We start from the raw sequence: 14786 nt of genomic DNA on the forward strand, positions 1-14786 counted from the left end.
GATTTCATATGAAAAAAAGAAACAAGCTCTTAGATTGCAAGAATGGTAAGTTAATACTCTATTTGTTTACAAACCACAAAATAATAACGACATGCACTCGCATATTTAAAATTTTGGAGAGTGGAATTGATGAAAAAGGGTTAACTCTGGTGCTAAGGAGGTGGGCCACAAAAGTCGCAGTTGACCGAATAATACAGCCATAAATAAACAAGTCAATATTTAGGCCCATTTACAAGTAAATGACATTATAGTTAAACATCTATTTTTGTTTGTATACCCATAAATGACTACTGGACCAATGTATGGGTAAGTGAGCCAAGGCGGTGCCCATTTCTAAAGTGAGACAAAGAGATTTCAATTTCTTTTTCCTCTACAAAACAAGAAATATCAAAACATTGGTTAATTTGTTAACCCTAATCTTCTACAGTCCAAAATGATTATTTATTAGCCTAAGGAACCAATGATCTTCAATGTGAAAACAGCAGAAAGGAACTAAGGATGTTACTTTCATGGTTGAAACATGTACACGTTGTTGTTACTAATAGGGTTATCAATCAAACAAACCCTACAAGTTTAAGATGTTGTAACCAAAATATGTAATAAGTATATATTGTACGGAAACATTTAGACAAGTTGAAGCCATTTGAAATCTAGTATTGAAAACGAACAAGTTGTAGAAATGGTTCAACGTCAAATTCAAGGCAGAAGAGACTCGAGAGACCTATAAGACAACCTCACGGAATGTTTAAGATGATAATGACAAATCGTATCATATCGGGACGTCAATAGATATGATGAAAGCAACGATCTGAGTTTGCCAGCTTGACAAAGTATAATCGAATTATAGATGACGTTTCTTTTTCAGTGTGTTAAACACAACAGTTGTAAATTTGGTCCATCATGGTCCCTAATAAAAGATGTGTAATTCAAAATAAAATGATACAAACATTCCTTTTGATTTTTATTTGAAAAGGTTGGGTGCGAATTAATGTATAGTACAAGTTTTCGGACCGACACACCAACTTGGCAGTAACTATGTATTTTATTGGATACTTAGGGGACACGATAGTATTTATTTCCATATGGTTATTGTTACATCAAGGTCTTGAATTCATGATTCCAAAACTTTCTGATATCTTTTTTCTAGTTAATAAGTTTAACAATGACTTTATAAGAGAAGGCATTAAAATTTTTTTAACTCGTTTCTGTAAACTTCACCGGCCATACTGAAATTCCCAGAGTATAATTAAACAGAGAAGTTAATGAAAATGAGACAAAAATGCAATAAACATCTAAGAAAGAAAAGCACAAAACAAGAGTAAAACTAGTAACAAATGTATATCCGCAGATGGGTACTCTCCAAAAAAAAACCAACATGAAAATTAAGACAACACACCTCAGAAAGGTGAAGGAGGCACTTCAATGGTGGTTCCAGCTTGAATCTGACCCCAACCAATCAAACGCCAATGCTTCTCCACACGCCTACTCAGTGCCACTTTCTCTCCTTTGCTCGTGCATACAGGAGCGGTAAGTTGCAACTTAGCCAGATCGTTCTTAACACCCACAACTTTGGCTCCAGTCGACATGGAACCGATGTTGAGCATCAGAATCTCTCCCTTTGTTAGCTTTGACACTTTCCCTTGCTTCTCTGATCCCTTTGTTCTCACTCCCAACAGACGCCGTAGAAGAAAGAAGTTCACCTACAAGATTGTTTTTACATAAAAACCATTTTAACCAACTACCAATTTAGAGTTTAATGCTATTATCCTGAGTTGTCGTTTATACCTCGAGTTCAACAAAGACATCAGGAAGGGAACCGATTTCACCAAGGACTTGACCAACCAAACGATCAGCACGAGTAAGAGTTGGGTCCATTGTTGTTCCAACTCCAATTAGACCTCCAGGAACAGCAAACTGAAGCTCGTTCTGTTCCGCGTAGAGTGAAATGATGCGGGAGTAAATTGGAGTGCATTTTGGGTTGCCACGCTCGTCTTTCACAACGATTCCAGGTCGGATCTCAATCAATTGGTTCACTTTCAAAACACCCTACAAATAAATAAAATTGTAGTTAGATGACAGACACTGTGGACGATACATAAAGAAGCTTGATGAACCTAGAAGGTAATATATGCAAACATTGTACTTGAGAGATCAAGAGACAGAAGTAGATACCCGGAGGATACTTCCACCCGCAACTCCACCTTTAATATCATCAACCTCAAACCCAGGTTTGTTGACATCAAAAGACCGAATCACTATCATATTTGGTGGGGACACGAAGTTCCTCTTAGGGATTGGGATCTTCTTGACAATGTACTCGCACACAACATCGATGTTGTATTTCAGTTGTGCTGACACTGGGACGATTGGGGCACCATCTGCGACAGTGTTCTGCAAACAGAGATGTGATGAAAATATGAGTTCTTAGTTCCCCAAACCCTATACCTTATTAGCTTAACCACGAGTTCATAAGAGATAAAAGTAGAATCGAACCATTATAAATTTCTGAATGGCCTCGTGCTGGTTAATGGCAACGTTCTCTTGGATAAGATCAATCTTGTTCTGAAGGATGATGATATGCTTGAGTTGCATGATTTCAACGGCAGCAAGATGTTCGGACGTCTGTGGTTGCGGACAAGTTTCGTTTGCAGCGATGAGAAGCAGCGCACCATCCATGATAGCTGCTCCGTTAAGCATAGTCGCCATGAGAATATCGTGTCCCTGAAGAATAGAACATGAAGATCATCAACAAGAATAAAGGTAGGAAAGTACCATCCTTTGAAAAATAACATGTACAGAAGAAGAGATGCGTAAAGCTCATCATACCGGGCAATCAACAAACGACACATGCCTCAACAATTTCATCTTGGCGTTCTCAAATCCAGGGACATCGCAATTCGGGGTGTCTTCCTTTCCACTTCCATACGCCCTAGAATAACATATACGTCATTAAGACTCTCAGACACACGCAACCTTATACTAGAAGATCAAAAAAAATTTAAAGTAAGAACTCACTTGTAGCACATAGGTCTAGGGCATTTCTCATCCTCGCATTTGTAAATCTTAGCATTCGCATATCCAAGCTTAATAGTGATATTACGCTCCAACTCATTCTTAAAACGAACAGTCTACACAAGAGCAGGAGAATCATACAATCTTAAGATATACATCAACTGCTCTACTAACATCAAAATAGATAAATCTCAAAAAAAAAGGGAGAATCAAAGTAACCTGGACACCAGAAATAGCTTTCACAACAGTGGACTTCCCGTGAGCCACATGCCCAATGGTTCCTGAGATAAATAACACTTACACAATCTTAGCTTAGCACAAGGAGAAAAGTTAACTAAAGAGCCTTGGCAAAGAGTTTACCAATGTTGATAGTAGCCTGGCGAGAGATGACCTCAGGGGACAAAGGATGAAGCACAGTCACATCCAATTTACTAAGATCTTGCTCCGCCAAGCCCTTGTTCCTCGACATTATGAGAGGTTTTCTTCTCCTGCTCAATACAAGAATCAATCAATTCAGAACCCCTAGGAGTAACGAATCAATCACGAGACTACACAAATTAGGGTTTACCAGATCAATCCGTAACCTAAACAAGAAAACCAATTGGATTCCAAATCTAAAAACTAATAAGATTCCACGGAGAGAAGAAGGAATCTCGTGAGCTGGTTTCGAGTGAGAAGATGTGATTGTGGGAGATCGAGACGAACCTGAGTAAGAAAGCGGCGCAGGTAGAGGATGAAGAAGAAGAAGAAGACGACGACGAAGATAACAAGAGATGGTGGCGCTTTTAGGGTTGTTGCGTTTCTTCTTTTTTCCCCTTTGATATTAATTATTTTTAACCGACAAATATTTTTATTTATTATAAAGCCCCCAGTCATAAATATTATTCACCAACTGGAACACTATTTTAGTTCCTATCAATCATACCCACCATGCGAACTTTTTATTTAGTGTTTTACATAATACAATAAAACCACAATGATCTATTTGATGTACATGTTAATTCCTTCTACATTTCTAAAAAGAAAATAAAGGATTTTTTTTATAAATATTCTGTACAGCAACAAAGGATAATCCACATAAAATTTGAGTGAGCACTGGGGTCACTGAAATTAATGAAACATGTAAATATTGGGGTATAGAAATTGAGAAATCTTTGAAATGTGGGGTCAAAATAACAAATGAATGAATTGGTGAAAATCACAGAGGTTTTTGCAAGAAACAAACCTCCACAAACAAGTGGAAAATCTACACTTTGTTCCCATCATCTTCTGGTCCAAGAAGACACCTCTACACCTCAGGCTAAAACAACAGAGGAAGAAGCTTTTTTAGAATCTGAGAGAGAGAGCTCTCTCAGTTCCCAAGAAATTTAGTGCAAGAAAACAAAGTCTGGATTGTCCAGAAGCTCTTGTGCAGGTTTGACACTCGCAAAGTCTTTCTCTTGCATCGAATTTGATATTTCATCCACTGAGAAAGGAATGCTGCAGAGAAGATAACAAGAAACCAGTTATAGGCTTACAGCTCTTTAAGAAATGATTGATTCCATTTGCTTGAAATAGAGAATTTACCTGGAATTATCATCCAACAAGAAGGAATTGCTGTCGGCATCGTTGGATTCCTCTGTCATGAGTGCACGCATGCTCGATATTACCTCTTGAGACACACTTCGGGTGTTGTAGCAGTCGTCCCAGTATAATGTACATATCCGGTAAAGCTGCTGGACACTAAGGATCTGAAACCAAACAAACAAAGTGTATCAAGAAAGCAATTTCAATATCCTCAAAATAGGTTTATCTATACTAAAATGGAGCTTTACCGGGCAAAGATCATGTACTATATCATCATATGACACTCTGTACTTCTGGTGGATAACCTGCAGGGTAACAAGGAGAAAGAAGTTATTAGTATGTTTTTAAGAGAAACAGATGGGACTAACAAAAGCTCGTTTTGTAAGTTAACGTTTGGTGTGTAAGGAAAGTGAAAAAGCATACCAAGAAACCAACAGCTTGTCTGATGTGTTTTAGTTCATCCCAAGATGGACCAGCATACTGCAAATTCAAAAGAAGGATACTAAATGATAAAATAAACTGAAAAGAAAATATTTATTTCGTAATAAAACCACACAAAAGGTAGACATTTTTACTTCATTGACTTGGCCGCACCACAGCTCTAGCTCTGCAAGCCCAGCTTTTACAAATTCACCATTGCTGAATGTACAACATTCTTTACGAAGGAGAAGGCTATATAAGATGTTAAGTAAAAAAACCCAAGTAAGATAACTAGATTCCAATAAAAACAGCTTAGAGACCATTTAGATGTAATTTTCAAGTGTTTGTAACCTGTTAAACAGTTGCACATTGATGAAGGAGAAAGTCTGAGTGTGTATCTTCTGGATGAGTACCAAAGGAACCTGTAAGCCATCAAAAACATATGATGAGAATTTGAGGAGTTGTAAAAAAAAGATAAATGTCATGGAAGCTTTTACTATTTGCTTACATTATTTTCTTTCAATATGGCAAGAACCGAGTTGAGACCATCAATAATGCTCTGCCAGTGAATAGCAGGTGAGTCTTTTCCAGGTGTCCTACCAGATCTTTGCATCCCTCCTTTTGAAACTCTTGGTGCCTGAAGTTTCATTGTTTTGGACAGAATAAAACTTGTTAAATTAGTAAAACAGATTTATTACTGAAGTGCAAAGACAGGAATAGAGAAAAAGGAAACCTGAATGCACAGAGAAATCAAAGCTGAGAGCTCTTTCTTCAAGTTATCCCTAATCATTCCAAATATCTTCTCAACATAAGCTGCAAGCTGTTGCTTGAAAAGTAGAGCAGGGTACTTTGCCTCCACTGGGCGGATAACCGCAAGAGCAGCAGCGTCAGCCGCGGCAGCAAGGTTTGGTGACGAGCGGAAGCTCTGGTTTAAAAAGGATAGTTATTAGTCTTGACACTGAAAGTAAAACATCCATAAAGTCACACTAACACAGAAGTTATAAAATTACCAATGCCATCCTTCCAAACAATGAAGTTGTGATGGGTGGCTTTTTACTTGCTGTTGCTCCTGTGCCACCAGTTTTAAGACTCTTTTGAAGTAAAAATAGTAGTGCCGATGTGTTTGTCAACCAATACGCCAAATGAGCATTGTCATCTTCAATCTGAAAAATAAAATAAAATTCAGTTATGTAGTTGAAACTTCCAATTTTTTTAGTAAATTATAAACAGGCTGCTGCTCCTCTCCACAAAATGATTAGAGAACATACAACAATATATCAATAAATGTATTTCAACTTACCTCAATTGCGGAACCAATCATCTCAATAAGACGATCAAACGCATTAGTCTTCTCAGATTCAAAGCATTTCCAATGAAGAAGACACTTGTATATTGTAAATGCAGCAACAGGTTTGCCATTACTGAATTCGACTTTCTCCTTGACACAGTCAATGAGAGTATCAACATTCTCCTACAGAAGCAAACATCAGGTCATCAAAGTTGCTTATTACAGCTGTGCATATGTATAGTATATAGTGATTGGCCAGTACAAGTTGACGTTCTGCAGCAGATTTCCCAGCATTTCCAGCGACTTCGGCTTCCTGAGAAAGTAGCTTTAAGATGAATGAACCAACATAATAAAGAAAAAGAAATGAGGTATCTAAGAGATCAAGAGAGCCCTACATTTAACTGGGTTTCCACATTTACACGCTGGCCATTTTCCAGATTCTGCAAGAAGTATTAATATTAAGCATAAGTAGAAAGAAGGTAGCAAACAAGAGCATACACTAAAGTATAGGAGAAACAATATACTTTAACAGTTACAGTTGGAGGATGCCCTGATACAGTTTTCCCAGGAGTGTTTAAGATTGTTTGCTGACGCATTATTTGTTTCTCAGCTTCCATTTCTGAAATCTTCTCTTCAAGCCTGCAAATGAAAAAAAAGTCAGCTAAGTGTATATATATTACTGCTAGTGCTAATTGTTGATTCTTGCAAAGGGTACCTCTGCATTGCTGTCTTCAACTTCTCTACTTTAGATTCTGCCTTCAAAGCTTGCTTTAATCTATCCTGGCTAATTCTGCTTGTCTCCTGTAGTTCCTTTGCTGTTTCATCTATCTTTGTTTCCAGCGAACTCACCATCCCCTGCATAAGACAAATCATTATATAAGAGATCAACAATTTTTATTTGGTGGATAGATAGTTCATAGATAGGTGTTCATCCCCCACCTTCAGCTTTTCATTTTCATTTGTGAATTTCTCCATTAGTTCCTGGTCAACTACAGGAACCTCCTTGATAATAGGGAGCACCTCGGAAACTTCCTTGGCAGCTTCACGCTCTTTAATAAGCAGTGCCTCGGTTTCTTTGAACTTGTTTTGTATTTCCTCTAGAGAAGCCTCGTACTTGGCGTTTTCTTGTTTCTTGGCCTCTTCCAGGTCAGTCTGCAAGCGTTGAATATAAAGAGAGTGCGCTCTTAGAACTTTCAATCAGAGATTTGATGAGAAAAAGGTTAAAAACGCTCACCCTCATTCGTTTCTCTAACTGCAATCTCCATGTGAGTTCCTCAACTTGCTTCTCTAGCTTGTTTTTGGCTTCTTGGAGGGCTCCTGTTTGTTTAGCAGCCTGTGTGTAACATGAATATATATAAATTACATTAAATTACTCCAGAAAATAGTTCACTACAGGATGATGAGACAAAAGAAGCAAATCTAAACAAAGAAAGAAACCACAACTCACCATCTTAAGGTTTTTGAGTTCTTTACGCGCAACCTTTCCTCTCCATGCACACTGTGTTGTGATGGCTGCTTTCCTCAGTTTTCTGTAGTGCAACCGAGCCAAGAACACTCGGCACCGGTTCTGTAATGTTGTTATTCAAGGGTTAGTATCCAGTCTAATGTATAGTGGTGTTCCATGAGTAGTTCAAAATACATCATACCTGGATTATTGTTGCAGCTTTAGTCTTCCTTCTGAAAGACAGCTCCTTACGCGATACCATACCACGCATACCGGCTTGAATTGAAACAGTTGCAGAGAACATCTCAGTGTAAGCTTTCCTAGCGAGAAACTTACGCAAGTCTCTCTGGATTTTCAAAGCAGCAGCTTCCCGCCGCTTGCTTTCATATACACCTCTACCAAGATAACCTGAAAGGATAGTGACGCATATGTTTTCAAGTTAGTTTCAAAAGTAAATTAAGAAAACAAAAACAAACAAGAAAAAATACCTCTGCAAACAGCTTGGATCTGAGTAGCAGAACTACGTAGCTGCATAAAAGTTTTTGTGGCAAGATAAGATCGAACTTTTCTCTGGATAATGCTAGCTGATCTTCCCAGTATCTCAGTTCTTCGAGTATCCAAGTCTGCCATTTGTCCGGCCCTAAGAAAAACTTTGGTCTTACCAATCTACAAAAGTAAACCCTTCAAATCTCAGGTAAACTCATCATAGAAGCAGCTTAAGACTGAAGATAATATATTGGTGATTAAAGAAATTACTTGATATCCTTCAAGTCCTGCCTTATCAAGAAGTTTCTTGCAAGCAGCTGGTTCATCAGAACTAATATAAAAAATGGAGTCAGTAAGATAATTCATTGAAGCAAGGAGAGGAAGAGACATCTTACTTTTTGTCCACAACTTGTGGAGCAAGGATACTAAATCTATTCAAGAACTCGTCAAAGTGCTTCCTAGTGGGATAGCCAGCACAACTAATCCGGATTGCCTCCATCACTCCCTGAGGTCACAAAAAAAAATCGTCATTCTTATTGAACTAAAACTTGTAACGAGAAGCTTTTGATAATGTAAGTGAAGATGGATTGTCATACGCACCCCACAACGTAATTGCTGTAGGACATTTTTGTTCTCAAAGATTCCAGGCTTCAATAGATTGTTAGGCTTTATACATCGGATATAATGTGGCTCCGTTGTATTGAGAATCTCAAGCAATGATACCAGTTGTTGCTGCAAAGAAGAAGAAAACATGGAATATGTGTAACATTAGGACAAGAAAAAAACAGATTAAAACATGCTAAGCTGGCCAAATCAGACATACCTTGAAACGAGTACCGATAGAGGAGAATTTTGATTGTTTGGAATCGTCAGGTGCTGGTGGGAACAAATTTGCAACGAAGGAACATGTAGAAGCATTTAACAACGCTTGATGCTCAGCAATAACATAATCCTTGTTCTTGTCTAGGAAAAGTTCTGTCTGGTAAGTGACCTGAAACAATAACATCATGGTTGTTAAATCATTTACTGAATTTTCACAATCATGTGAACCAATGAAGGCAGCGGATAAGCGAAAAGAGGCTCACATCACCAGCGTAATGGCAAATTGTGAAGTCACTGCGAGCCAGCTTCGGCTTGGTAAAGCGCTTGTGGTTTTTGTATGTTTGGTATAGCTTCTGTGCAAACGTCTCGTGTGTTGATCTAGGAAACATGCTGCAAACCAAAAGCCTCACTTCAGCTACATTTCTTTTATTAAAAGAACGGAATAAACATCTAAGATTGGGTTTCAAACTCACCAAGCTTCATCCAGAAGAGCAATAATCCCTCCAGGTTTCTGAAAATTAAATAAACAAACACCACAAATTAGCAACTAATGAAATGACATAAACAAGTAAGATAGCTATAGCATGACTATAATTTTAAGGATCACATTAAACCTTTTCTATTAAGTCCAAGATATCTTGATTGTCAACAAACTCAATATAGCTCCAGTTGATTGCTTCCTTCTTATACTCCTCTTGCTCCATTTTAAACACATGCTGCAATAGTGGAGGCGGTACACAAGTTATAGAACTATGGCAGAGATACAAGGTCTAAAACTAAAAGAGCTGTTAGATCAAAACCTGGTTAAAGTGCTGTTGAAGTTTCTCATTAGTCAAATTGATGCAAAATTGCTCAAAACTGCACAAATGCTATAAACAGTAAGCAGTGGGCCAAAGAACAATGACAGTCAAATACTAGTAACCACACAAGCTCAAACAAAAATAAGGAACATAATATTTTCTACCGTCCATGTTAGAAACAGCACTGCCTTGGTGATGATATTTGATCAGACACCAATATAAAACACTAATGTAAAAGCAATCACATGAAACAAGTTGAAGATTTTGTATGTAAACTCAAACTATTAAGAGTCCAATTTTTTTTGTAGAAACCTATCTATTCAAACTGAACAACAGGCATACCGGTTAAGCACACCTGTTTGTCTTGAAACTCTCGAATCCATATATATCAAGAACACCGATCAAGTACTTCGATTCAGGATCCTGACCAATTGAACTGTTAATCTTCTCAACGAGCCTGCACAGACAGAAACAAAAGAAAACAGTTAGTACAAAGCAGTTTATCTTCGTCAAACAAGAAGAGAGAAACTCACTCACCAGTCAAACAATCTTGAGTACATGACTTTAGCCAAAGCATCTCTACTAAGAGTAGCAGCTTCTGGATCGAGATCTTTTGTAATGGTTTCATCACGAGTTGCCATGATACGTTTGCATAGAGAATCCTCAAGTGACTTGGCATCACACCTGCAAGAAAAAATCTACTTCAGTCACATGCAAAAGCAGAAGCAACCCAATTCAGTTAATGAGTTTAGGCCATTTACATGAGAAGCTCAGCGGCAGTTTTCAAATGAAACCAAGACTTTTCATCTCTAGGGACTGATGAATCAATCTCTTTTCCTTTACCGAACTCAATGTTCCCCAGATGCAGAATAGAAGCTACAACGCGGAAAATTGCATCCTGGATCCATACCGGTAAAAAACAAGACGTTAGTGACTAAAGATAATCTTGCAAGTTCAGCTAAATTTCAACTGATGAGTTTACCTGCTCTTCAGAACTGATCCCAACGACATCCATAGCCTTTCTTGTCGCATGATACTCCTCCGCATCGTTTATACTCTCCAGTGCAAGACACTTGGATTGGTTGAGATAGTGGTATGTTTTTGGATCACCAAGCTTGAACTTCTTAACATCCTGACAATAGAAAAGATAGTTACATAAGTAAGAAGTACATTAACCAGCAGTTACTTCAATGGTTATTATCAAATAACTTACTTCTTCAGGTGCAGCACAAAGCATGTAGAAACAATGGTAGTTTCTTTCAGGGTCAGACACCTGGCAAACACGCGATCTTTCCAGCAAATAAGTTCTTATAGCAGCTCCAGATATCCTCCCTGATTGGTCAAACTGAATCTCCACGAACTTACCGAATCGACTATAAGATAACACAAATAAAGAACTTAAAACCTTTCACAGAAAAAAAAGAACACTTAAAACACAATTGAGGAAACCTCATTACCTGGAATTATTGTTTTTAACAGTCTTTGCATTTCCAAATGCCTCTAAAACAGGATTCGACTGCATGAAACATAATTACAATAAAGCAATAAGAAACATATCAAAGCATAAAACAAAACAAAAAAGACTTTTCTGATGTTTTGAATAAACAAAAAAAGATCGATAAGTATCTTTTCACCTCCAAAACTTTCTGCTCAACACTCCTTCCCTCGGAAGCACCAGTTCTCCCACCCATATAAGCAAGATATTGCATAAGCAACTTTGTGCTTTCAGTTTTACCAGCCCCACTTTCACCACTAACCAGGATAGATTGGCTTACTTTCTCGTTAACCATCTGTCTGCAATAGAACAAACCAAAGCAAACATACCATTTACGTCAAAAAAAAATTAACAATAAAAAAGCAAAACATTGGGTAAGTGCTACAATTACCTATAAGCAGCATCTGCAACAGCAAAAGGATGTGGACTCAGCTCACCAAGGGAGGCACCTTTGTATTGAGTCATCATATGGCTACTGTATAGATGTGGAAGTCTTCTAAAGGGGTTAACAGCAATCAGTATGCTTCCTGTGTATGTCTGATTGTAAACAGGATTCAGTCTAACAGAATACAATAAATAGCTTATGAATCTCTGACTGTGAATAACTCACATAAATCTCATTTATATCATATCTTGATTGCAAATTCTGAAGGACTCCAGGCTCATGTAAATAAGCTAGCCTTGTCATATCCTCCACCCCTGATGCTGGCGCTTCCACATCTTTTGGATATATATTTGAAGCGTTAACAGTGACCTGTGTTTCCAACAAATAAAAACAAGAAAAGTTTCATTAAAGCTTCTCATGCTTCCAAAGCCAAACACACACACACACACATTGTTTGATTTGAACATATGAAAAGCACATACTTGTTTCCCTGAAGTGCAGAGAACTTTGATTTGTTCACCATTAATCTCTACGACTTCACCATCTAGCCATGCTTCATCCTGGTCCTCCACCCACACACGTGACCCCACTGCAGGACTGAAGGTAGCAACCTGCAAAAAAAAAAAAAAAAAAAAAAAACTAAATATGTCAACAAGGGCATAAAGAAAAGTAATCATACAAGTTGTTTTGTCCCAAGAAGACCTTCACTGCAACCATGATCTTAAAACCAAACACTTAGAACCAGAGACAAACTTTGACTATTGACACAGTTTGCATATACATCTCTCAAATAATATTGCAACAAAATCAAAACTTCAAAGACATTTAAGAGGATTGCATCTCATAATGACTACCAGCAAAATCCACAGCTTTCCCAAATCAGCTATGCAAAATTAATAACTCCATAAATGTACCAAAGAGGTTTTCTTTTTATTTTCCAGCCATACACATAGAAATTAATAATTTTAAATTGAACTGTGCCTAAATACAATCAAACTAACTTTCAATTATCGTTCAAATACAGAATTTTTTTTTTTTTTTTGAGAATTATTCATACAGAAGATTGCTGCTTCAATGCGCCTACACATTGAACCTGTCTTCCTAACCATAAGTGTCTAATGGAGAATCAGACACGTTAAGAACTAAGCACCAAACTCTTGATTAAAAAAAAAAATGTCTCGAGTTGAAAGTCAAAATCCATATCGTGCATTGACTTTGTTATGAAACGTAACCATGTCATGGCTCAAAACCGCACAAAAAGAACATTTCAAAAGATTAAAAAAAACACAATCGGTAAACACAATGTTGTTCATCGTTGCATCAAATTCAAAACTCGGATTCAATCAAACGACAACACACGAGAAAGTTACACCAAAACATAAACCAACAAATACAAAAAAAAATGCAATCAAAACATCATCAAAAAGGCATTACCATTTTGTTTCAGGAATTAGAAACGCAATGTTCTTGCTATCTCTGGATCTAGTTTGAGATCAAATATCAAATCAACATTGAACTTCTTGCAACGAAAGCTTCGAAACACGGACAATACACCGACAATGCGAAAATGCGTTGGAAGAATTTGCGAGATTCGATTCGATTCGATTCCCAGAAAGAGATGTATTAGCAAAAGCGAAACGCGTTTATGATTTTGTAATGTCCAAAACTCTTCTTTTGTTGTTTGATTTTCTTTCTTTCTTTCGTGCTTCCCTCTCCTTCTCCTGGGATTTGTCTGGAGATTTTTTCTTTTTTTACTTCAATTAAAAAATGACAGCGTCATAACTAGATGCTATATTAAGACATTTTATATCCCCGAAAAAACCCTTGTCTCTGCCTTTATATTACGAGCTAGTATTTCGGACACGCGGAAAAAAACAAAACTAATTTTGTCCATTTCTTACAAAAAAATCCATTCTAATTAATTTGGTAATGAGTGTTTCAAAAAAAAAAAAAATAATTAATTTGGTAATGAAAAGCACTAAAAAGCATATACGGTATCTTTCGCCGTGGGCTTTTAGTGTAGAAGATGGTGGCCCGTTATATGAAGTATTGTTATTGGGCTTAAATGTTAGAGTAGTAAGTGTTAAAAGGCTTTTGGGCTGTAGCTTAAACTATGCTATATTACCTATCGTTTTGACCTGGACGAGATACGCTGACCGAGGAAAAGTAAAGAAATTAATTGGTAAAGGATCGGGCAGTAATAGTATTTTACGAATATTAAGAAAAAAACATTAGAGAATATAAACATCGTTTAACAAAGGGATCCCTTTAACAAACAGACAATTATTTGTGTATTTAATTTTTTTTTGTGAGTTATGATAAGAGTCAAAAAAAAAAAAAAGTAGCATTTCCAATGACTATGAAGTGGTTGCCACGTGGCTGACATTAACAAGGTTGCATTAATATGTTTTGATTTTGTTTTAAATAACTTCATGCATGCACAGAGCAGAACATGTGGAAGAAATTAAAGAAAGTAGACATAGTTTTTTAAAAAAGAAATATAGCACGTCCAGTACGTACCCATTAAACGGACAAATAAAATAAAATACAGTTTGGCATTTAATAAATAACGGTAATGTTTTAACGAATGCTGATAATTATTATATGGGAACTCTAAAAAACAAGAAGAACGTTGCGTAACACAATGACAAACCTGCAAACCAAGTCCTTAATAACTTTTCTCGTGTTAATCAAATGGATAATATCTTATGATAAAAATCCTCATGCTTCTCGATTTCATCGTTAGTTTCTCAAGGTACCATTTCAAACGTAGATGAATTATAACATTGAAAATATAAAAATGCTGATGCGATGATGATTAATATTTACAATTAATACTTGAAAACTCTCACTTAGTCCTGAAGATGAATATGCTAGGCATTGCGCTTGTTTCAACAAGAAAATCATGAAGAATGTTGAAACATAAGAACAAATGAATAAGATATTAATCTCTGACAAAATACTCATTTGAGACAAAATTGCTGTTCCATAGACCTTTAAGGTTTGACCTGCCACGAGGACTAACCGAGCCTCCTCTTTCCATCATTTCACACTCGCTAACATCGGCG

The 14786-nt window shown here is 37.0% G+C and overlaps 2 protein-coding genes across 2 annotated transcripts; both read right to left on the bottom strand.

The window, feature by feature from the left end:
• Positions 1–1192: 1192 nt before the first annotated feature.
• Positions 1193–3818, bottom strand: LOC106307191 (eukaryotic translation initiation factor 2 subunit gamma). The gene is made up of 9 exons (XM_013744067.1): positions 3718–3818; positions 3373–3500; positions 3232–3293; positions 3016–3128; positions 2827–2929; positions 2494–2721; positions 2173–2391; positions 1786–2046; positions 1193–1700 (listed from the first exon to the last, which is right to left on the bottom strand). Exons 2-9 carry the CDS (start codon positions 3479–3481, stop codon positions 1398–1400), a joined length of 1398 nt encoding a protein of 465 aa, XP_013599521.1. The 5' UTR covers positions 3482–3500; positions 3718–3818; the 3' UTR covers positions 1193–1397.
• Positions 3819–4147: 329 nt separating this feature from the next.
• Positions 4148–13457, bottom strand: LOC106309664 (myosin-8). Its single transcript, XM_013746744.1, has 38 exons — positions 13153–13457; positions 12201–12329; positions 11944–12087; positions 11725–11870; positions 11473–11632; positions 11296–11354; positions 11052–11211; positions 10821–10970; positions 10600–10736; positions 10376–10522; positions 10194–10295; positions 9839–9896; positions 9653–9754; positions 9512–9549; positions 9302–9428; positions 9040–9207; positions 8817–8948; positions 8612–8721; positions 8487–8547; positions 8219–8396; positions 7933–8138; positions 7734–7853; positions 7521–7619; positions 7226–7438; positions 7002–7141; positions 6811–6925; positions 6682–6726; positions 6549–6599; positions 6299–6469; positions 6009–6161; positions 5732–5923; positions 5507–5635; positions 5350–5420; positions 5154–5250; positions 5002–5058; positions 4827–4883; positions 4579–4742; positions 4148–4491 (listed from the first exon to the last, which is right to left on the bottom strand). Exons 1-38 carry the CDS (start codon positions 13153–13155, stop codon positions 4380–4382), a joined length of 4503 nt encoding a protein of 1500 aa, XP_013602198.1. The 5' UTR covers positions 13156–13457; the 3' UTR covers positions 4148–4379.
• Between the last annotated feature and the right edge of the window lie 1329 nt (positions 13458–14786).

This window comes from Brassica oleracea, chromosome C8, assembly GCF_000695525.1.
Source record: "Brassica oleracea var. oleracea cultivar TO1000 chromosome C8, BOL, whole genome shotgun sequence".
In the NCBI taxonomy this organism is placed as follows: domain Eukaryota; kingdom Viridiplantae; phylum Streptophyta; class Magnoliopsida; order Brassicales; family Brassicaceae; genus Brassica; species Brassica oleracea.

Coding starts and splice junctions, on each gene's coding strand:
- LOC106309664 (XM_013746744.1), bottom strand. Junction 9,429..9,511: donor GCTCTTCTGGATGAAGCTTG/GTGAGTTTGAAA, acceptor TTTGGTTTGCAG/CATGTTTCCTAGATCAACAC. Junction 6,162..6,298: donor TGATTGGTTCCGCAATTGAG/GTAAGTTGAAAT, acceptor TTTATTTTTCAG/ATTGAAGATGACAATGCTCA.
- LOC106307191 (XM_013744067.1), bottom strand. CDS start 3,481: ATGTCGAGGAACAAGGGCTTGGCGGAGCAAGATCTTAGTAAATTGGAT. Junction 2,930..3,015: donor CCTAGACCTATGTGCTACAA/GTGAGTTCTTAC, acceptor ATGTTATTCTAG/GGCGTATGGAAGTGGAAAGG. Junction 2,047..2,172: donor CGGGTGGAAGTATCCTCCGG/GTATCTACTTCT, acceptor ATTTATTTGTAG/GGTGTTTTGAAAGTGAACCA.